Here is a 24130-nt window from a genome sequence, read left to right as displayed (position 1 = left end):
GTCTAACCATCTCACTTCTTAGTGCTGTTTTCAGGCTGGATACCTTGTGGTCATAGGGTGGTAACCAGTATCATTTAAGACTCCATACTGCTGGGTGCCTGGGTGGCTCAGTGGGTTAAAGCCTCTGCCTTTGGCTCAGGTCATGATCCCAGGGTCCTGGGATCAAGCCCCGCATCAGGCTCTCTGCTCTGCAGGGAGCCTGCTTCCTCCTCCTCTCTCTCTTTCTGCCTGTGATGTCTCCACCTACTTGTGATGTCTGTCAAATAAATAAATAAAATCTTAAAAAAAAAAAAACTCCATACTGCTTTATTCAAATCTAATAAGAGAGCAAAAACATCCTTTTTATACATGTTGGACCAGAATCCCACTTGTGGGTCATATCAGGCCATTCCCGTCCCTGTCCTAGGAACCAGTTGGCCAGGCTCAGATTATCTAAACCTAAGATTGCAAACAGGGCCATGGGATTACTCTTACTGATTCAACTGAGTGTGGAGTCACTCCTGATCAATTACACGCTGCTCAGTGAAGGAGGAGTATAAGAGATTCTCGAGATAGGTGTCTCCTACACCCAGCAGGTGCAAGGTGAGAAAAGAAACCTGCAGAGCCAGGAAGCCAGGTGGTGGTGGTGGTGTACTGCAGAGCAGATCCATGCCCTGGTTCCTATTTCAGGGACTGTGCTCAGGGCCCACGTCCTCTCAGAGGTCTGAGTTCTCCTTTCGTGTTCGGCAGTCTGTGTGATCTTGCAGCTTCTCTGAATTTCACTTCCTCCTCTGTTGCGTGGTGACAATGTTAAGCTGTAGCTGCATTTTATGCAAGATTACCAGTTTGAAATTGTATGATTTTAAAGTCTTACGTGCAAAATTTGAATTAATGCAAATCCTAAGAAACAGAAAATTCATTAACCATGTGATTTTAAAAGCCAATGAAAGTGTTCATTATGTCTTCATTTTATGGAAATGTTAGTCTTGAGTTATGTGACTTTGAATAATGTGGGGACTTCAGGAATCCCTTGTATGGAATGAACTGCCCCATTCTTCTCTTACTGCCTTTTGGGTTTCTTAAAGGATGTGATACAGTTTTATAAAATGTAAAATGAAAAATGACCCCCCAAAACCCTCCTATACTTAGATGATAACTGGGTATGCCCAGGTACTTGGCAGTTTATACCCTACATCTTGACCTCTCAAGGATCCAGGACCAAGGTGATCTCTTCTGCAGCCACTTGTGCTGATTGGGTTAATGCTCTTGGCCTTTTAGTGAACTAATGGATATAGTCACTTTAATTTGGAGGTCATTAAAACCTGATTTTACAAATAAAAAAACTGGGTTGGGCAACAGTTTCTTTATGTTTGTGTGTGGCAATGTATCGACTTTTCTTTTTAGAGAGTTTTTTTTTTTTAAGATTTTATTTATTTGTCAGAGAGTGAGTGAGAGCACAAGCAGAGGGAATGGCAGGCAGAGGGAGAAGCAGGCTCCCTGCTGAGCAAGGAGCAAGTGATATGTGAGGCAATATATCACCTTCTTTTAGTCCTTTACTCATATGCTTCCAGTGGCCTCCTAATCGCTCGTAATAAAGACCAACTTCCTTACAAGGCCCCACATGATCCCATGATCGCTTCTAGCCACATCGTCTTCTCTCCCTCACCCAAATTCTCATTTGAGTTCCACTGGAGACATGCAGGCCTTCTTCCTATTTACTGTTCTCAAATTCCAGTCGTTCATTGCTAATATATAGGAACACAGTGGACTTTTGTATAATAACCTTGTTCCTTTGCAACCTTGCTGTAATCACTCTTAGTTCCAGCAGGAGGTTTTTTGTTTTGTTTTTTTTTTGTTTGTTTGTTTTTGGTCAGTTCTTTGGGATTTTCTACATAGACAGTCCTGTCTCTGCAAACAAAGACAGTTTTATTTCTTCCTTTCTCTGTGTGTAACGAGCGAGAGAGTGGAGGGAGGGGCAGCGTGGGAGGGAGAGAAAATCCTCAAGCTGGCTAGGAGCTGAGAGTGGCGCCCAGTGCGGGGCTTGATTCCATGACCACAAAATCAAGAGTTGGCCACTTAACCCGCTGAGCCACCCAGGTGCCTCATGAGTTCTGTTTTTGTATCTGAGGAAGACTGTTCCCAGGGTCAGAGGAAAATAAATATTGTTGATAGCTTTTATGAAATTCAGGAGGCATTCGACTGTGTTTTGCTAATTAACTGTATGACCTTGGCCAGGTCAGCTTACTCCTTTGGACCTTGGTTTCTTAATCTTAAATTGAGTATTTTTGTAAATTAGACCAAGGTATTTTCTAGAGTTCTTGTTTGTTGAACTTTCTCAGTTGTGGAGTACTTTAACTGGGAGGGAACTTAGAGACCCTTAAATCCTGTATTCTTTAGCCAGTTGATTAACTTCTGTCTGTAGAGCCCAAGCTTGACAGCTACGGAAGGCAGGCCACTATCCTCTCTGATGGGTCCTGGATGCCCATTAGAGAGAGAGGCCTGGGCTGTGGTGCTGACATGGTGCTGAAGAGCACCTGTTTTCAAATATCTGCGTGATGTCAGGCAGGTGCCTTCACCTCACTGAGCTTTAGTTTCCCCATCTATAAAATGAAAATGATATACACAGGTTGTTGTTAGGATTAAGTGAGATGTTTGTGGTTTCTTTGCACACAAGTGCTTAATTAAAATCAGATGAATCTGATTGTTACCTTACCTCATAACTGCTTTGTGATCATCTTGAATCCACATCAGAATCACTTGAAGAGTGTTTTTGATGCCCTTGGAAGCATGCTAAGTGAAAGAAGCCAGACACAGAAGGTCACGTACTGTGTGATTTCATTTATATGAAATGTCCAGAATAGATAATCTGTAGCCATGATGCAGAATGGTGGTCACTAAGGACTGAGGACCTGGGAGAAGCCATTTAGTGATAAAGAATTTTCCTTAGGAGTGATGGGAATGTTTTGGAGCTGGGTAGAGCAGGTTGTACAATATGGTGAATGCCCTACATACCACTGGACTTTTTCTTTTCTTTTTACAGCTTTATTGAAGTTTAACTGTGCAGTGAACTGCCCATATTTAAATTGTATAATTTGGGGCGCCTGGGTGGCTCAGTGGGTTAAGCCGCTGCCTTCGGCTCAGGTCATGGTCTCAGGGTCCTGGGATCGAGTCCCACATCGGGCTCTCTGCTCAGCAGGGAGCCTGCTTCCCTCTGTCTCTCTCTGCCTGCCTCTCCATCTACTTGTGATTTCTCTCTGTCAAATAAATAAATAAAATCTTTAAAAAAAAATAAATAAAATAAAAAAAAATAAATTGTATAATTTGAAGAGCAACACAATCAAGATAGTAAACACATCTGTTGCCTTCCAGACCTTCCCCATGCCCTTTTTTAATTCCTCCTTTTCACTCCTTCCTTCCTCTCATTAGGCACTGTGGTTTTTTTGGTTTTTTTTTTAGTAGATTACTTTTTATCTTCTAGAATTTTATACAGATGGAGTCATTCAGTATGTACTAGGGTTTATCTGGCTCCTTTCACTTAGCATACTTGAGATTCACTTAGGTTGCTACACATATTAATACTTAATACTTTTATCACTGAAAAGTATTCCCTTGTGTGAATGCACCACAAATAATTCATTCACTTGCTGATGGACATTTGGGCATTTTTTGCTTTGTGTGATTAAAACTACAGCTTCAGTGGGTGTTAATGTGCATGTCTCTGTGTGGACACAGTATCCCTTCTCTTGAGTAAATATCTAGGAGTAGAGTGGTTAGGTCCTAGGATCTATGTGTGCTTAAACCCTTCTTGACCTCTGCAGAGTTAGGCTTGATCAAGTATTTGAAATCTATATTTTGCTTATCAAAACAACAGGATTTTTGCAATGGGGAAGCTACTGTTAACTTTGAAAACTGAAAACAATCTTAAAAGTGGTAGGTGGGAAGCTTTTTAGAATGGAATTAAGAAAAACTGAAGTGAGAAGTTTGGATAGGGAGTGTCAGTGACTTGAGTTTGCAGTGAAGAGTAGCAGAGAATGAAGTTGTGGTATTTGGAAGGTATGTAGTATTCATTTTTTAATGGGTAGTTTTATGTTATGTGAATTGTACTTCAGTTATTAAAACTTTTTTTTGATATGCATGTCACACTGTAAGCTACATAAATCAGCATTTTGTGAGTGGGACCTGGGCACTCACTTTTTAAAAATCTCACCTGGTTATTGTAGTATGTAGTCAGTGAGGAGTCGTGATCTAAGTAGGGTTGGCAAACTTAATCTGTAGATGGCCAGACAAATATTTTCAGCATTGAGGTTCACAAAGTCTCCATCTTCACTCTTCAACTCTGCTGTTGAAGCATGAAAGCAGCCATCATCAATATATAACAAACGCATATCATGTGTTTCAATAAAACTTAAAATAACAGGCAGTGGGCCAGAATTTGCTCACCATTGGTCTAAAGGCTAGAAGATGGAGAAGGGGTTTCAGCGCCTTGAGGGGGATAGAAGGTCACCTCGTAGGCAGAGCCAGATCTAGAACTCTGTCCCTTTGCCCACTTAAGTTCTTCAAATTGGACATTCTTATTTGAGAATAAACCTCTTGGAAACAAGATGTTAGAAAGCCAGGACTTACACTTATTTTTAATTCCAGCTGCAAAAGACAAGGAAAAGAATAAAGAGAAGAAATTCAAAGAGTTTGTGAGAGTGAAGCCAAAGAAAAAAAAGAAAAAGAAAAAGAAAACCAAACCTGGTAATTTTTCCCCTGGGGTGTTTCACTTGGGTTTCTTACCTGAGATTGGGGAGGGGTTACTTTCTCTCCTGGCCCTGAGATTGCACTGAGGAGAGGAGGGGCCAGCAAGCCTTTGTTGTTGTTTTAAATTTCTTTACAGCATAATAGTATTCATTGTTTTTTGCACCACACCCAGTGCTCCATGCAATATGTGCCATCCCTAATACCCACCACCTGGTTCCCCCAACCTCCCACCCCTCGCCCCCCAGCAAGCCTTTAAGGGAGTTTGTGGGATCAACCTAGCATGGATCTTGGCAGGGGAGGAGTATTCATCCTGAGCATTTCTGGGCCACACTGTCATCTAGTAAGGCCTTCTTTCTTGCTGCATTGGCCAGTATGATGGTACCCTTGTCATAGGGTAATGTGAAAGCATTATAGTAAGAGAAGATATACAGATGAATGACTGTATTTGTTTGCACACGCAGCTCTTTTTTTTTTTTTTTTTTTTTTTTTTTAAATGATTTTACTTTTAGGTAATCTCTACACCCAGTGTAGGGTTCTTATGACCACAAGATCAAGAGTTGCATGCTCCACCAAACTGGGCCAGTCAGGCACCCCTTCTACACCCAACATTTATTTTATTTTTTTTTAAGATTTATTTATTTGAGAGAGAGTGATCTTTGGAGGGAAGGGGCAGAGGGAGAGGGACAGAGATTTTTTTTTTAAGATTTTATTTATTTATTTGACAGAGATCACAAGTAGGCAAGAGAGGCAGGCAGAGAGAGAGAGAGGAGGGAAGCAGGCTTCCTGCCGAGCAGAGAGCCTGATGCGGGGCTTGATACCAGGACCCTGGGATCATGACCTGAGACGAGGACAGAGGCTTTAACCCACTGAACCACCCAGGCGCCCCAGAGACAGAGATTCTTAAGCAGACTCTGCGTTAGGTGTAGAGCCCAATGTGAGGCTCAGTCTCATGATCCTAAGATCACAACCTGAGCCGAAAGCAAAAGTTGAATACTTAACTAACTGCTTCACCCACAGGCCCTACACACAACTCTTAAACACATTATCTCTGAAGCCTTTCAATAAAGGATTTACTTCTCAAAGAGTGTGTGTCTAACTCCTACAAAGATGTTAAGAAAATCAGTGTTCAACCTTGGGAGCCAGAGGGTTGCCATGTTTTATTCTTTTTTTTTTTTTAAGATTTTTTAAAACTTAATTTATTTATTTGACAGAGACACAGTGAGAGAGGGAACACAAGCAGGGGGAGTGGGAGAGGGAGAAGTATGCCTCCCGCCAAGCAGGGAGCCCAATGCAGGGCTCGATCCCAGAACCCTGGGATCATGACCCAAGCCAAAGGCAGATGCTTAATGACTAAGCCACTCAGGTGCCCTGCCATCTTTTGTTCTTAATATATCTTTTGGCTTAGAAAAACAGTCTTATCAGAAAAAAGGGAGAAGGGTGATGTTGAGGAGGAAGCTTTTGGTTTTGAAGTTCTTGGAAGTAGCTAGAAGTATTAATCCCTAAATCTGTCCTCCATACCCCTTTGTAGTTGAATTGATCCTCTGCCTGTGGAGTTGTTTGAATAGTGGAGCTCTTGGTTGGGTGGGATTGATTCTGGAATGCCCTGATGATATTTGGGCATGCTAATTCCTTTTTGATCCTATCTTCCAGAATGCCCTTGCAATGAGGAGATCAGTGATACCTCTCAGGAACCTTCTCCACCTAAGGCATTTGCTGTCACCAGGTGCGGGTCCTCAAATAAGCCTGGGGTCCATATGAGCCCACAGCTCCATGGCTCAGAATCTGGAAACCATAAAGGGAAAGTGAAAGTATCCGGTAAGGAGACTGTCTGCTGACTTGATCATTTGTATAGCAGAATAGTTGGAGAAGGCTGGATTTATGTTGACACTGTAACTTACTCCCCAGGCCTTCTGCAAGTATAAGTCTGTTATATTTTCAAAATAAAGAAGTGCATCAGATAAACCAAAGGCAATTAGCTGTGCCTTTCCTGAACTTTTCTTCTCTTCAACTTTGGTTTTAGTTGAATGCCTCTTAGGTTCATCCAGACCAGTATGTCTTTAATCCCCCAAATCCATTATACCCCATCCTCTCGCATGCCTGCCTTTTTCATTGCTCCATTTCTTATTTATGGACTCTGCATCTAACCTGATTGCTTGGGGATATCTGAGTCAACATTGAAGCTGCTTCTTTTCCAGCAATTTAGAGGTTGATTGTGAATTTGGAAAGAGTTAGCAATTATATGGAAAGTACTTACAGCAGTGTCTGGTACAAAGGAAATGATCAGTAAATGCTAGCTGTAATTATAACTAAGCAGGCACCAACATCTAGTGATTCTAGTTCTGATTATTCCTGGAATCTGACCCTTCTTCCTTTCCTACTGTTGATAGAGTTTAAAGGTGGCTCTGGATGTAGATTTGACAGTAAGCCAGGTCCTGGCTGGAAGGATGAGGTTGAGAAACATCTTTGAGTCATTAGGATGATGATATGTATAGTTCATGGGGCGTTGTAGCCTCTCTGCCAATGAGATCTGTGACCTTGAGGTGCCACTTACTTTGGGCTTCACTCTCAGTAAAATGAGGAATGGAATTCAGTTCATCACCAGGCAGCATGCGTTATTTGGGCTGTTGCTAGATGACAGGCCCAGGGAACAGACTGGAGTCCTGTTTCCCAGCTCTGCGAAAGTTCATAGAGGAGTGGGGCTGTAAGGTCACTTCCACTCTTGACATTCTAGGTTTTTTAAAATTTTGTAATTATAATTTAAAATAGTGACTGTTGTTTTTCCCTTCTTCTCAGAGGAGGATAATTTGAGTGAGTCCTCTTCTGAGAGCTTTCTTTGGAGCGATGAGGAGTATGGTCAAGATGTTGATGTGACCACCAATCCAGATGAAGAACTTGATGGGGATGACCGCTATGATTTTGAAGTGGTCCGCTGCATCTGTGAGGTTCAGGAGGAAAATGACTTCATGATTCAAGTAAGTAGAGCTTCCAGGAGACAGGCATAGGGAAACCTAAACTGGTCCTTGGAAGGAATTTGCAGGGACTGGAGTTTGAGGACAGCAGACATAGAGTCATGTTAGAAGCCCCAGCCAGGTAGGCACTATTACCAGCAGCACGCTGAGCTTATTACTTTATAGTTCAGCTTCCTCTGAATCTCAGGCTGGTGTAAATAGCCCATTATTAGAATGAGAGAGGACTTGAAACATCACTGAGTCTAAAAGTCTTACACTCTGCTTGGGGCAGCTGGGACCCACAAATGGGAAGGGCCTTGCCTGTGGTCACACAGTGAGGAGTTGAACAGCAGGGGTCCGAATCTCTGGAGTGGTAGTTGAGTCTTCCTATGGTCCCTTACTTTCTCTCTGATGTAAAATTTCTATATGGCCTTAAGAAATGGAGACCAGTTTCATAACTTGTTTGTTTCTTGTTCTTTATTTTCCTGACACTTGTATCTGTCGTTTCGATCTCTGGGATATGCCTGTGGGGTAGGCCTCCCTTCCTGCTTGGGGAGAGCATCACTGGCCAGCACCTGCTTGCCTCTGGCCCTTTTCTTGCTTTTAATGATAGTTTTCAGTGAGGTGGCTGCTGGCCTGCTGACTCCAAAGGCTGTCATTAATACCTCGCATGTCTTGGCAGCTGCCTGGACTGTCCAGGGAACCTGAGTTGTTCAAGTAAGTCATGGTTATATTGGTCAGGATTCTTTGAAAATTTCTTTGTTTTTCAGTAGCCTTCATGGTAACCTCTGGGAATTCAGAGTACATAAATGGTCTCAAATAATACCTGATATTTATGACCTTTAGTAAGCCTTAGGTCAGTGGTTTTCAGTCCTTTTAAATATCAGAACGCAATTTCCAAATGGATTCTTTCGTAGAGCCACAAAATGTATAACAAGTTTAAAAGCATTAGTTTTGAAAGTTCATAATACGTCATCTTCACTTTTGAGTCCAGAAATGTGAATGGTATGCTTTTTCCCATGATGCATTTCCCATGCAATCAGGTTTGTGTGTGACAGTTGCCATCTTGAAGCATTTCATTGATTGAATAGTTTTCCTTTTTGTGAGACATGGCCGTTTGTATGAGTGACTTTTCCTAAGCAGCATGCTGCTTAGTCACTGATTAATGAGATGGGAGGGAAAGCTTTGTTCCAAGTGTAGCACAATACTGAGCTAGCCTAGCAGTACAGAGTTATGTATACTGGTGGGTTGTGTTGTCTTAAGTTTAAGTTTGGGAAACATTGGAATGTGCATTTTTTATTTTAATTTTTAAAAATAGTCTTGTTTTTAAAAAGATACTCCTGGGACGCCTGGGTGGCTCAGTTGGTTGGACGACTGCCTTCGGCTCAGGGCGTGATCCTGGAGTCCTGGGATCGAGTCCCACATCGGGCTCCCAGCTCCATGGGGAGTCTGCTTCGCTCTCTGACCTTCTCCTCGCTCATGCTCTCTCTCACTGTCTCTCTCTCTCAAATAAAAAAAAAAAAAAAAAAAAAAATCTTTAAAAAGATACTCCTTTGCAGAACCTCTGAAGCTCAGTGGACTACAATTTGAAAACTCTTATATAACATGGAAACTAAGTAGAATTTTTTTTTTTAATTTGGTTTTTGAAAGGATGTTGAAGATGATTAATTTCTATCCTGTCTCTCTGGGCATGTAGTCAGTTCTGGGTCTTGGAAGCCTGATTTCATCTTCATTTGTCCATAGAAATCTTTAGTGGGTGAGTAATAAAGGCCCTTCCTGGCAGGGCTCTTCCCGCTCATCAGTAGAAGAGACCTAGTTCTGATCTACTATGTTTTCCCACTGACTTTTCTATAAGTAGCAAGGATGATGGGGTGTTCAGGGAGGTAGAGCTTGGTGTGCATTATATGGTATATGAGGAAACTTAAGTTTGGAGCTGCTGAGGCCATACCAGCTGTTATAGGACAGAGTCAGGAACTGCTTTCATCTCCAGCTTCCCAGGCTCTGCATGACCTTCCCCTAGCTCAGCTCAGCTCAATGCTTTTGGCTTCCTGTGTTATTGTGATGATGAGCTCACTTCAAAACACCTTATGTTTTGCTGTAGAAGACTTTTCTTTGCTGTCCCCTTGCTGTCTAGAGCTGGCTTTGTGGTATAGAGGGACAATTTTTTACTTTCCCTGTCATTATGAGCAATGTACCTTTTCCACTCAGTAACTTTAGTAAAAGACATATATTTGGAGGGAGCTCTGGAACAAATGTAATTTAAACTTTGTAAATATATTCATGATCTAGTTTTATTTTATTCTATTTTTAAAGATTTTATTTATTTATTTGACAGAGATAGAGAGAGATCACAAGCAGGCAGAGAGGCAGGTGGAGAGAGAGGGGGAAGCAGCCTCCCTGTTGAGCAGAGAGCCTGATGTGGGGCTCCATCCCAGGACCCTGGGATCATGACCTGAGCCGAAGGCAGAGGCTTAACCCACTGAGCCACCCAGGCGCCCCCATCATCTAGTTTTAAATGTATTTGTCATCTAGGAAGGTTCAGTGATTATTTTTTAAATAATTTTTTTACTTACATTGGTAATTTGCACTACCCTAAAATACATTTATTTTATTTTTTAAAAGATTTTTATTTATCTGTTTGTCAGAGAGACACAGTGAGAGAGGGAACACAAGCAGGGGGAGTGGGAGAGGGAGAAGCAGGCTTCCTGCTAATAAGCAGGGAGCCTGATGCAGGGCTCGATCCCAGGACCCTAGGATCAGGACCTGAGCTGAAGGCAGATGCTTAACGTCTGAGCCACCGCGGTGCCCCTACCCTAGCATATATTTAGAGTTTGTTTCCTAGAAGATGCATACATTGCTTTAGAGGAGTAATGTTCTCTGATCATTTTCATTATTTGATTGGTATTAACATTATTCAAGTAAATTATTATTTGATTTTATTTACCATTGGCAATAATTTAAATCATTGGGAGGTTAAAGTCTTACTTAATAATCATGAATGTCTGAGAAATCTGGGTACCACATAAAAATGAACCTCAGGAATTCCATTTGGTATTTAAGTTATTTTAATTGTTACAGGAAAGGTTTGGGCAAATGTTTTCTTAAAGGGCTAGGTGATAAGTATTGTAGGCTTTGAGGACCCTGTGTTCTTTGTTGCAGCTACTCAGCTTTGCCCCAGTCAGCCATAGGCATTATGTAATAAATGAACATGAATGTGTTCATATGGAATACTTTACTTACAAAAACAGGGCATGAACTGAATTTAGCCTCTGGGTGTAGTTTGCCCTAGACTAACAAATATATATTGGGTGCCAAACCCAGTTAAAGTTGTGTAGCAGTTTTAACCAGAAGTCTACTTTAAAAGCTTTGTTTGTTTTAAGATTTGTATTATTTATTTGTTGCTAGCTAGAGCATTCATATAGTTCAAAGTCCAAAAAGTATACATAGGTATGGAGAAAAAAATGTGACCCCCAGCTTGCCTTCATGGGAAGCACCTTTTGTCAGCTTCTTGTGTAGCATTCTGGAAACACTCCATGGCTCAGCAAGCAATAACAAATGCAATCTCTTCCTCCACACCACCTTTTCAGTTACGTGGTAAAATAACATAAAATTTACCATTTTTAAGTGTATGTGGTGTTAGATGAATTGAGTACATTTACATTGCTGTGCAACCATCTTTTTTTTTTAAAAAAAACAGTTATGTAGTATTTTCAATATCTTTTCTCATTTAACAATATATGTTGAAGCCTATTTCATTTCAAACAGAAAACAAGCTTCTTTTATTCTTTTTTATGGCTGCATCATAGATGGATCATCATTTATTTAACCCTTCCCATGTTGATGACATTTAGATGGTTTCTAACCTTAACAGTAATGTAATGAATAATTTTGTGTAAGTACGCCTGTTGGACCAAGTTTTGAAAGTAGAATTCCTGGGCCACAGGTAATGTGCATGTATAATTTTGATAAATATTTCTATTTGTTGTTAGCAATATTATATAAACTCTCTGTGGAGGCTGTGCCAGTGAACAGTCTTAGGAGCACCTTTTTCAGTATAGGATATCATCAGACTTTATCTTTGCTCTTCAGATAAGTGAGAACAACAGCACCTGGGTAGCTCATTCCACTGGGCGCCCAGCTCTTGATTTCAGCTCAGATCATGATCTCAGAGTCGTGAGATTGAGTCCCTGGTCAGGCTCCACGCTCAGCAGGGAGTCTGCTTGAGATTCTCTCCCTCTCTTTCTGCCTCTCCCCCTGATGGCACACCTTGTGTGCTCGCTCTCTCTCTCTCAAATAAAAAAAAAATCTTAAAAAAAAAAAAAGATAAGTGAAAAAATAGTCTGTTGGTATAGCCACTTTGTAATTTTTTTTAAAATTTATTTGAGAGAGAATGGGCATGAGCATGAGCTAGGGAGAGGGACACACAGAGAAGAAGTAGCAGACTTCCAGCTAAGAGGGGAGCCCAACATGGGGTTCGATCCCAGGACCCTGCTATCATGACCTGAGCTGAAGGCAGACGCATAACTGCCTGAGCCACCCAGGCGCCCATGTAATTTGTTTTTTTAAATAAATGTTTAAAAATTTCATACTTGTAGCATTTGGAAAATACAGAAAATCGCAAAGAAGAAAACAATTACCCAGATTATTTTTACCTAGAGATAAGCAGTGTTAATATTTTGGAATACACATACACATATATATAAAAATGAAAATTATGCTCTGTAAATATTTCTTCAAGAGAATAACACTTTTAGGATAAAAGCAAATGTTTATTATAAAAACTTTAGGCAGTACATAAATGTATAAAGAATTACTTAATATTTATATGTAATCCCCAAACCTAGAAATACTAAAGTATATGCATATTATTGGTCTGGTTTGTTTCACATTAATTATATTAACTCAAATAACTATTCATTAATTCTTTTGGTGGTGGATTTGAACATCTTTTTTCTTTAAGAATTAGATATTTTCCTTTGACCTGTCTGTTCATGTCCTTTATCCATTTTTCTGTTAGATGGTGGGTCATTTTCCTACTCATTTTTAGGAGAATGAGTAGACCTTGTTTTGTATTGGCTTCAAAAACAGTTAAAACAACTTGTACCCACTCTATCATCTGTCAGATTTTTTGTTTGTTTTTATGAGTCGACTATATCAAACGTTCCTTTAATGGCTTTGAAATTTAAATAATAGTTGCTTCCTCATTCATAAAAGTTTATAGAAAAATTTGTAACAGAATTTGCTCGTGGTTGATTCTGGTACTTTTGAAATTCCACTTAATCTTCTTAAAGCGATGTAAATATTTATTCCACCTGGAATTTATCCTGGTATAAGGTGTAAGGGCCATAACTACCCAGTTGTCCCAACACCATGCCCTTACTGAAATGTCACCTTCGTTTATTTTATTTCCATATGTGTTTGGATTGCTTTTTATTTATTTATTTATTTTTTTGGATTGCTTTTTAGATTCTCCTTTTCCATTGATCTGTCTGTGTATTTGCTTATACAATTCTATTTTAATTATTTTACCTTTATAATATTCTTAAAATATCTGATAGGGCTTGTACCCCCTTTTGTTCTGTTTTATAAATTTCCTATTAATTTTAGGATCACCTTCTATCCAGTTCTACAGCTATTCACTTACTATTTATTTGGTACTACGTTATTTTTTATAAATTTACCTAAGGAGAAAGGACTTCCTTTTGATGACTCCTGCTGTCCAAGAATATGATATTCCTTACCATTGACTTAAGTCTTTGTGTCCTTTAAGTAGTATTTTAAAATTTTCTTCACAGAGATCTTCTATGTTTTAGTCTTAGATACTTGATCTTTTCTGTTATTATTCTTGTTCATTTCTAAATTTAAACTTTTAAAAATGAATAATCTTTTTTAGCCAAACCCATATGAAAAAAGTTATTTTGAAGTTTTCAACTTAGCTGTCTTTTTTTTTTTTTCAACTTAGCTGTCTTTGATTGAATTTTAGTGAATCCCAGTTCTCAAGAGATTTCCAAACTTACTGGTGAGACAGACATTCATTCTTACTTCTGTTTTCTACAAGTAACTCTTTGTTATTGTGCAGTGTTTACTTTCTCCCTCAGCCTTAGTTCCTTCATCTATATATTAAAGAATTTGTATCGGATCTTAGCTAAAGTCTGTCTTCCAGCTTTGCCTCTGTCGATTCTGACGCAGTTAGCTTCCTAGGGGATTATTTGCCCAGGAAAGCCTTCTTGATGCTAGGGCCTATCTGGCTCCAAATAGCTGAGGACTGTCTGAGCTTTGGAGTTTGGAGTTTAGTCCCTTGTGGCTGGGCTAGTGGCCCACCCTCAAGGCCATGCTGGGAAGGAAGCTCATTGCCCACCTTCCAGAGTTGTCTATCTATTTGCATAGTTAAAAGTCTTAGGGTCCTGGTTTGAGATTCCATGAAGTGTCCTAGTATCTCATTTGGCATCTTTTTACTTTCCATTCCCTCCAGACCCTTAGCCCTCAGGCTTACTATCCTCAGGCTATCCATGGGGGTGCCTTCATTATCTGCTCCTTTCTTTCCCTCTCGGCCTCCTGCCCCTCCTCCCCACTCGTCCTCTGGCTCCTTACCCAAGTAAGGCAGTGGAACTAGCTTTGCTGTTAGCCAGGCCTGTGTTCTGATCCACTGTTGCCTCTCTTCAGCTGTGTGACCTTTGGTAAGATTGAGAGAGAATAAACTCAAAGTGCTAACATGGGATTATTCTAGGAGGTATCAAAGTAAATTAGGTTGCCTAGCTGTAGTAGTAATAAGTGCATGAAGGGTGTGTACTGGGCTCCTTGATGGGAGTTTTTATATATGACCCCATAATTCCTCACCAACAGCCCCCATGGTCAGTAGGTGAGTACCCCATTTTGCAAGTGGGGAAGACTGAAGCCTAGGGAGAAGTGACCTGTGTAAAGTCATACAGCTAATGAATGTCTGAGCTAGAATTCAGACTCAGGTTTTTGTCTTTCCAGTTTAATCTTCCTCTAGGAACTTGAACATTTCCCCTCTGTTCTCATAATGTGATCAGAAAAGTGAAAGCCTCTAGAAACAGGAGTGAAAATAGTCATTCTTTGAGATCACTGTTTTATAGATCTAAATGGTCTTCATCTGTGCTGTCTGGTACACCAGCCACTAGCTTCACGTGGCTTTTGAGCCCTTAAGTTGTGGCTAATAGGACTAAGGAGCTGAATTTTAACTTAATTTGTTAATTTAAATATAAAGAGCCACAGGTGGCTGGTGGCTGCCACCATGACCAGCACAGTTGTCGATGAGGGGTTATAGCTTGGCTCCTGAGTAGGTCATTTGGGAGTCCTCTCCCTCCCCTTTCCTTCTCCCGCTCACTGCCCCTCTCCCCCACAGTGCATCTTGCTTTTGGATGGAGGATGCCTTCTGAGTTTAATTTTTATTGCTTCTTTAATTCTAACAGTGTGAAGAGTGCCAGTGCTGGCAGCATGGGGTCTGCATGGGATTACTGGAAGAAAATGTGCCTGAGAAATACACCTGTTATGTTTGCCAAGACCCTCCAGGTAGAGATTTCTGGAGTCAGGGATATTAACAATATGTAACCTTTTCCACAGCTGGCCATGGAGCAGCCTCACTGTCTGTGATATTGAGACTTATTTCTTTGACATTGGTTAGACTGACTCCTCCTTGCCCCTGTGGCTAGCTCACCTGGTAGACTGCTGTCCTGAACTTCGCAGTGAGAGTATGTGGGAAGCCTGTGGAAAGCCTGGCCTTGGGCTAGAATTACTTTTTTATTATAATAAAAATTATATAATATGAGATCTACCCTCTTAACAAATTTTTAAGTGTACAGTACAGTACTGTTTCTGAACTATAAACACAGTGTTGTACAGCAGATCTCTAGAACTTTTTCCATCTTGCATGACTAAAACTGTAAAAAGCTGTGGAATACTTTCCAGATTTGCCTGTCATCCTTGCCTTGCTTGGGTGCCATGCCACTCTTCTCTGTATTGAGCTAGTTTTAGAAAGTGTGCTGCTGGAGCAAGCACCTTTTCCTGTTACTGAGGCTTCATGAAGATGTGGGCTCTGTCTTTGGCTTTTTTAGGAACCTGCCTCTGCTCCCTCTGGTGGTACCTGCCCTCCATTGCATCATTGCCACATGGAAGAGAGAGTCGCCCTTGAGGGGAAGGGAAAAGGTGTATTGATAGGGCTTGACTGCTACCCAAACCAGCAAATAATTCCTTTAACAGGATCATTTAGTTTCATTGTTCCATGGCCACATGACTGGCCTGTGGCTCTTGGATTCCTTTTTCCGGAAATCTTATATATCTGTGGTTCTTGTCCTGCTGTCATTGGGATGGTGGTATCTTTTCCCTCTACCACCTGTAAGGTTTCTCCCCTTGGCTCGAGTTCCATGATCCCAAGGCTCGGCAAGACTAGACAATGCTTAAGTGCCTCTACTTCTATGGATCCTTTCTGTCCTGTGGGGTGGTTCTTGGGGGGAGCTCCTATTCCTGTTTTTGCTTGCGATGAAGAAATTGATGCCCAGGGACATGAATGACTTTCCCAATCTCATAAAGCAAATTGGAATTAGAACTGACTTATGGGGTCAGATTTTGATTTTGCTGGTTGTGTAGGAAGGGGCTAATCACTGTAGTTTGTGTTCTAGCAGGTGTGTCCTCTTGAGATCTGATGACCTCTGTTGTGACACTGTATCTCCTTGTGCTTGATTAGTCCATAGTCCATTCTTTCTCTTTATCCCAAGGAAAGAATATGGTCAGAAGATTAGTCTGTGAACCACAGAATATTATTAATGGGCAGGATCTGAGAGACCACTTAGTTCAGCCCTGACATTTGATAGGTGAGCAAATATAGGCCCAGAAGGGACATGACGGGGCTAAGATCAGCAGCAAGTTAGTGCCAGATAGGAGATGAGAACCATGTTCTTTGACCTTTGTTTTGTAGAGCAGGTGGGACTACTCTGAATCCTGCTGCTCAGGCCACTTGTGCAGCAGCTGCCTCTGAGATGCCACACGTAATCCCTCAGGCTCCTTAGCACTGCTTAAAAATCTCTTTTGTCTACTTTATTATCTCCCACTCCTTCCCTCTCTCCATTTTTCCCTTTCTACAAATCATGCACCCCATCTTCATCAACTCCTCTCTATACTTGCTGAACTTTTACAACTCTAACTGCCAGTGCTGTAAATAGACTCCTCCTGGAGTCGAATGCTCTGTGTCCTTTACATTTATATTTATAGCCTGTGTTTGACTCTGCAGTGTCTTGGACCAGAAGTTTAACCTAACAGATTTATTCTTTAAAGGTTACTTAAAGATGTTTTTTACAGAATGGAGGTATATCCATACCATGTGTTTTAGTAAAGCTAGAAAGAGCCAAAGGACCTTGATAGGGATTATGTGGGTTATTTCAGGATTTTTATAGATATTGGGAGGTAAATGGTTGTCTGGTTGAAAGCTGTTCCTTGAGCATTTGGAGCAGGAAATACTGCCAAGTCACATGTAGTTGTGTTTTCAGTTCTTCCTAAGGATCCTTGTGATGAGCAAGACCACTAAAACCATCCAGTTTATCTGTCATTCTAATAGATGGGAAATGGAGGGTCAGAGAAGGGAGGGTGCCTGACTGTTTGTATTTAGTAAGGCGGTGTAGGTGTTGAAAGGGGGACTTGGAGCTTCTTTCCACTTGATAAATCCATTCAAGATGTCCTTTGCCAGATGCTGGGGATACAACCCCAGACAACATGGTTCCTATTATTCTTGCTCTTAGTGGGGTTGGGCCAGAAACAGGTGTCAAAATAAGTCAAATAAGCAAAAAGATGTTAGATAGGGATGAGTGCTTTGGCTGGGGAGTTTAGCATCCAGATAGGGAATGAGTTAGGAGGTGTTGAATTCTTACTTTGAAGGTAACAAAAGGCCTGAGGAAGTGGAAAGATGCCAGTCCTTCAGGGGCTCCAGACAGAGGATGCTAGAGCATAGATCCTAAGACTGAAAAGATGGATGTGTTCCAGGAACTGAAAGGAGACCACTGTAAGGGCTGTGAGGGTGGGGCAAGGAGGGCAGGAAGGATCTGGGTCCAGTTGGCTCATGAGGCCAATGTTAGGGCTTTTTTTTTTTTTTTTTTCCTTTTTCCCCTGTATGCAGTGGAAAGTCACTGAGGGTTTTAAATAGGAGATGCAATGATGTGATTTAAATTTAAAGAGATACCCAAGTTCCCATTCCACCTTTGGCCTGTTCTTAGGAGATCAGGAAATTTACATGTCTTATTGCCGTATTTCCCATCCCTAATAGGAGCCCAGGATATAGTAGGTGCCAAGTAAATGTTTATTGGATGAATAAATAAAATGAACACAGGAATCCATCCTTCCAGTAATTTGTGTGATATTGTACAATGATGCAGGGGTCTGGGTTTCCTTCAGGCCAAGTATTAACTCTCATTGTCACTGCTTTAGGTCAGAGGCCTGGCTTCAAGTACTGGTATGACAAGGAGTGGTTGAGCAGGGGACATATGCATGGCCTGGCCTTTTTAGAAGAGAACTACTCCCACCAGAATGCTAAGAAGATTGTGGCTACCCACCAGCTTCTTGGCGATGTGCAGAGAGTGATCGAGGTTCTCCATGGCCTTCAGCTCAAGATGAGCATCTTGCAGTAAGTATGGCACCTACAGCTTTGAGGATGAGGCTGATTTGACATGGTTTGGCGGGGCGGGGTGGGGTGGTTGGTGGGCGGGAGCATAAATTTGAGATTGGAAAGCCACAGAATCTGTGATAAGACCAATGAGTTTGAGACCTTTACTAAAAATTTTTAGTTACTTCTCAGCCATTTGTCTAAGGTCAAGTATAGTGTCTGTTTTTAACAGTTTAATATCTAATATGTTCTCTATCCAAGGACAATACAGTAAATGGATTTTGGAAGTAGGAGACGGAATCGGAGCTTGCTCCATCCTCTCCATCCTTTGACCTGGTATTGCAGCTCTTCCAGGAAGGGTGTGCCCCCTCAGGGGGGAAAAATATGTCAGTCTCACAATAAACATTCTTTTTTTAAAAAAATTCAACCCTATTGAGGTAGAATTTATATAGAATTAAGTTTGCTCATTTTACAGGTTCATTGAGTTTTGACGGCTTGCAGCTGCCACCATAATCAAAATATGGTGTATGTATTTGTAATTTAGTTTGTTTACTGTTCTAGGGTATAGTTCTGAATTTTTTTTATTGTGGTAAAATATGCATAATATAAAATTCATGTTTTATAAATTTGTAAATAGTCTTAACTGTTTTTAATATGTAGTACAGTAGTGTTAAATAAATTCACCTTGTTGAAACCAATTTCCATAACTCTTCCTCTTACAGAATTGCAACTCTGTATGTGTTAAACAACTTCTCTCCACTTTGCCTCCTCCCCAACCCCGGCGACCACCATTCTACTTTGTGTTTCTGTGAATCTGACTACTCTAGATACCTCATATAAATGGAATCCCACAGTATTTGTCTTTTTTGTGACTAGCTCATTTCACTTAGCGTGGTGTCTTCAAAAATTCATCTGTATTATAGTCTGTATCAGAATTTTCTCCCCTTTTAAAGGCTGAATAATATTCCATTGTAGGTAGTGTTGGATTTTATTTATCCATTCATCCTTAACACCCTTGACTGGTAAACAAAGTAAAATTGAAAGCTGCTGGGAGAGATAATATTGGCAGGCCTGCTCTCCAGCATAGGGGTTGCTCAGTAAGTCTTTCTCTTCATGGTTTGCTCATGCAAAGTTTTAAGTGTTCTGGGACTGGACTTTTGGCCTTTAGGGACTTGAAGTTTGAGGAGTGAAATTGAGTGTGAATTCTGGCTTCTGTGGCTACATTCTATGTGTCAAGATGACCCAAGTTCCTGTAAGCTCTGAAAAGGCATATAGCTCTTATTGGGGTCCCTTTTCTTTCATAATGTACCCCCACTTTACCAAATAGTGATTTGGGACCTTGCATGAGACAGCTGCTCTCCCATGATTTCCATGGGTAGAGTCAGGTCTAGAATTCCAGGCCTGGGTCCTGTCAAGTACTTGGCCTAACCTTTCTAACTTCCTCTCAGTGGTTCCATGCATTTTTCTTCTGGTATCAGCACAGTCTGTGTCAGACAGCTTCTCTTATGTAAACATTTCTCGGGTTCTCCCATGGACTTGCTCATAGGAGGCCATCTTAGTTAAGACATCAACAATGACAGACTCATGCCATAAATGAGTTTTTAAATGAGTTAGGCATGACAGGCTCCTCAGCAAGATTTCCTTTGTGCAAGTTAGTCCTGGAGGACCCTCAGCCTCAGACAGAGTGTCAGAGCCCTGGGATGGAAAAATGGGGATCTGCTTGCCCCTGCATTCTGGTGCAGAAGCGTGCTGACTTCAAGAACTGGCACAACAAGGAGTGGTTGAGCAAGGGCACATTCAGACATGGTATATATCGGTTTGGGTAAAGCTAAGGTGCTATAACAAAGACCCAAAAAACAAAGGCTGAAACAAAGTGGAATCTTCTTTGTCAAATAGTGAATGGTCCATGGGTAGTCAGGGCTCCAGGGCAGGTAGGTGGCCTTTTTCCAGGATGCCGTCTGTGGACCTGGGGACTTGGGTTCCTTCTCTCTTATTGCTCCGGCATTCCACTGGGGCATTCTCATCTGCATGATCAGAACAGACTCACCAATACCTCAACTGTTCTAGCCCCCGGGTCAGGGGAAAGAGGGGAGAGCAGGCAGCTTTTTTCACGGACGCACCTAACTGCAGGGAAGCCTAGCCATATGATCTGTTTGAACCCAGGAGGGAGGATTGGGGTGGGTATAAGAGAAGGGGAAAATAGTTCCTGGGGAAAGTTAGCTATCACTGTGACACTCTCTGTTGAGATGAACCAAATCAAGTGACAGCCCTGGGTAAGATATCAGAGATAAGCTGGGGGTACCTGGGTGGCTCAGTCAGTTAAGTGTCTGACTCCTGATTTTGGCTCAGGTCATGATCTCAGGATTGTGGGATTGAGCCCCTTGTTGGGCTCTATGCTCAGTGATGAGTCTTCTTGAGATTCTCTCTCTCTCTGCCCTGTCCCCCCACACTCACATGTGCTCTCTTTCTCTCTCTAAAATAAATCTTTAAAAAAAAAAAATGGCAGGGCACCTGGGTGGCTCAGTTGTTAGGTGTCTGCCTTCAGCTCAGGTCATGATCCCAGGGGTCCTGGGATCAAGCCCCGTATCAGGCTCCCTGCTCCTTGGGAGGTCTGCTTCTCCCTCTCCGACTGCCCTGCCTGTATTCGCTCTCTTGCTGTGTCTCTCTCTGTCAAATAAATAAGTAAAATCTTAAAAAAAAAAAAATGGCAGAGATAGGCTTTTCCCTCACGTTTTATAAAATCAGAAAACTTTACCCTGTACATACCAAATTAATTTCTTCTTAATGAGATGTCAGAAATTGAGGCAGGTAGAGGGTGGTCCATGTGAGGGCCTGGAAAAATGTCAGTGAGGCTTAAGATTGTAAACTGTGCTGTATTTCTTTTCATTCGAGGATTCAACCAGTCAGTGTTTCTTCTCACAGAAATGCCAGTGCTCCTGGCCTTATCCCATATTCTGGAACCTTGTCCCTTCTGCATCCCCATTTAGATCCTTCATCTTTATGGCAGTGACTTTGTGTTGGAATTAAATCTGACTTCTGGCTGTTCAGAAGCGGGCATAGGGAGATCTTGTTCATCATTATATGTGGAGAAAAGATTCTGGGCAGTGAGAGGGGGGGATGGGGGTTGGTGGCGGTCCCAATATGTCTGTGTTCTCATGGGTAGTCTCTGTTATCACAAACTCTGGGTCCTCATTCTCAGAAATACTGTTCCTGAGTGGCCTGGTGGGCTTATTTTTTAAGGCAAACAATAAAACTGGGAATTACTTCAGAGTGTCTATTGTCATTGAAAAAGTAACATGCATGTCTGTACATTCCTTCTTCATGATACAAAGAAAGTCCAGGGAGTTATTTTTGTATGGAGTAGTAGCTGGGGCTTGAGGTCTTACCTGGAAGGGCAAAAATTTGAGGAAGCAAAGACTTGTGATTTTCATGCAACAGAATGTCCATACTGTCGGTTATTTGCTCCAGTTAATAAATTTCAGACTACACAATAAACCTGAAAATTCACAATGACTCTCATTTCTTCTGATGCAGTTGCAATTTCAGAGGTGTGTTTGGAATCTTCGTTTCCTGGTACAGGCTGTGATACCCTGCTGGCAGTGGTCCAGGGACCTAGGCTGCCTTGATACTCAGTTTCCTGTCCTCCTCCAGTGGATGAGGGGTGTTGGTGATTGGTGGAGAGGGAGAGCTGAGGATGCTTGTAGCCCCTTGGGAGCAGAATTTTAGATTCTGTAGGATCACTCCATGCTTTCATATGTATGGCCTATTCCATTTGTACAGGAAGGCTTCAGTCAAGTGTGTGTGGAGAGGTATCCATAGATGGGAGTTGCTGGTGAATTAAGCTGTGCTTTCCTACCGATCTGGTTTCAGTGCTTTTCAGCTGGGGGCTGGGAAGGTACAGTTGACTATATGGTGGGGCGATTCTTCTTTAGTCCAATCATGTGTGATTATTCCAAGCATTATAGGATGTTAGGCATCTTTGGATTCGGTGAGCTAAATGCCAGTAGTATCTGTCAGTTGTTGCGGCGGCAGTTAGAAAGGTCACTACACATTTCTGTCCATCTCTGAACCAAATGTGAGTAGCACCTGTCTGTTTATTTCCAAATGCTCTCTAGAGGGCAGTGCCCTCCCAGCTAGGAGCTCTGGTAACTAACTGATGAGCCTCACTCAAGAAACCCACTGGTTTTTTTTTTCCTTCCTTCCCTCCCTTTTTCTTTCTTTTCATTTAATGATCAAAGGTAATAGTGGAAGTTCTGGGTAGTAAAGAAGAGTTAAAAGGTGAAGTTTATCTAGAGTAGTGGTTTTTAAACGTAATAAAATGTATATTCCACAGTAAGAAATAAAAAAGTTTTATGTTACTCACATATATAAAACTGAAATGAAAATTTCACAGAATATCTACTGTTACTTAGAATGGTACATTATGATATTTTTCTGTTCCGTTTTCCTTTTTCTACAAGTGATTATGCTGCTCACTTCGGCAGCACATACACTAACATTGGAACGATACAGAGAAGGTTAGCATGGCTCTTGCACAAGGATGACACGCAGATTCGTGGAGCATTACAATTGATTATAATCCAGTAGATTAATTTATTAATCCTCTATTGGGTCAAAACTCAAACAATGGGGTGCCTGAGTGGCTCAGTGGGTTAAAGCCTCTGCCTTTGGCTCAGGTCATGATCTCAGGGTCCTGGGATCAAGCCCTGCATCGGGCTCTCTGCTCAATAGGGAACCTGCTTCCCCCTTTCTCTCTGCCTGCCTCTCTGCCCACTTGTGATCTCTGTCTGTCAAATAAATAAATAAAATACTAAAAAAAAAAACAAGACTCAAACAGTGAATGATTGTCGAAGACTAAAGTGCTAACAGAGTTTTATGTGCACATAAAGGTAGAGCTTTCAACAGGTTCTAAAGGGAAGGAGTTTGTAGCTCAGAAAAGGATTAGAATCCCTGTTCTTTAATAACAAAGTTTCCTCCTTGGAATGGTGAGAGTTAAAGATTTTAGAATTTTTAAAAACTTATTAATGGCTTATACATAGATGACTTTGATTCCTGCCCCCACCCCCTCAACCCGTTGTCATTGCATTTTTATTTTTATTTATTTATTTATTTATTTATTTATTTATTTATTTAAAATATGACTTGCACTTTTTTTTTTAAAAGATTTTATTTATTTACTTGACAGAGATCACAAGCAGGCAGAGAAGCAGGCAGAGAGAGAGGAGGAAGCAGGCTCCCCGCTGAACAGAGAGCCCGATGTGGGGCTTGATCCCAGGACCCTGCGATCATGACCCGAGCCGAAGGCAGAGGCTTTAACCCACTGAGCCACCCAGGCGCCCCTTTCGTTGCATTTTTTAAAATATTTTATTCATTAGAGAGAGAACGAGCGGGGAGGGTGTTGCAGGGACAAGCACATGGACACTGGACTTGATCCCAGGACCCCAGGATCATGACCTGAGCTGAAATCAGACACTTAACTGACTGAGCCATCCAGGTGCCCCATCGTTGCATTTTTGTAACTGAAAGCTATTGCATGCCAGGATTATCATGCCTGCTTATTAGGTTATTTTTAGCAACTCACTTTGCTGCCAACAAAGTACTTTATTTGAATTAATTCGCTTAATCTTTATCAAATTCATTGGCTAATGGCAGACAGATGATTAGCCCGGTTTTGTAGAGGAGGAAATGGGAATGAGTCTGGCTCAGTGACTTGTTACAGCTGCACTGCTAATCAGTGGCTGAACTGAAATGGAGTCAGGTCTTTGACTCCAAGTCCAGTCTCACTCACCACGAGTGTTCACAGTGGGATCATGTCTACAGATGGTCTCCTCAGAGACCATGGATTTACATT

General features: G+C 41.4%; 1 protein-coding gene and 2 non-coding genes across 4 annotated transcripts in view; all 3 read left to right on the top strand.

Annotated features, from left to right (window-relative positions):
- The window catches only part of PHF20 (PHD finger protein 20), a 149850-nt gene that overhangs the window by 115466 nt on the left and 10254 nt on the right, over window positions 1-24130 (top strand). For both annotated transcript variants that reach the window (XM_044263120.1, XM_044263121.1), the window contains 5 exons: window positions 4621-4719; window positions 6373-6537; window positions 7516-7694; window positions 15104-15203; window positions 18105-18300. In XM_044263120.1, the coding sequence (XP_044119055.1) occupies window positions 4621-4719; window positions 6373-6537; window positions 7516-7694; window positions 15104-15203; window positions 18105-18300 (739 nt within the window). The remainder of the gene's footprint in view (window positions 1-4620; window positions 4720-6372; window positions 6538-7515; window positions 7695-15103; window positions 15204-18104; window positions 18301-24130) is intronic.
- Window positions 18460-18649, top strand: LOC122916554. Its single transcript, XR_006386221.1, has one exon. It is a non-coding gene; the product is annotated as a U2 spliceosomal RNA (small nuclear RNA).
- On the top strand, window positions 22748-22854 carry LOC122916626. The gene has a single exon (XR_006386254.1). It is a non-coding gene; the product is annotated as a U6 spliceosomal RNA (small nuclear RNA).

Source organism: Neovison vison, chromosome 8 (assembly GCF_020171115.1).
Source record: "Neovison vison isolate M4711 chromosome 8, ASM_NN_V1, whole genome shotgun sequence".
Lineage (NCBI taxonomy): Eukaryota > Metazoa > Chordata > Mammalia > Carnivora > Mustelidae > Neogale > Neogale vison.
Note: the sequence above shows the minus strand (reverse complement) of the source record. Positions and strands in the feature narration are given on the sequence as shown.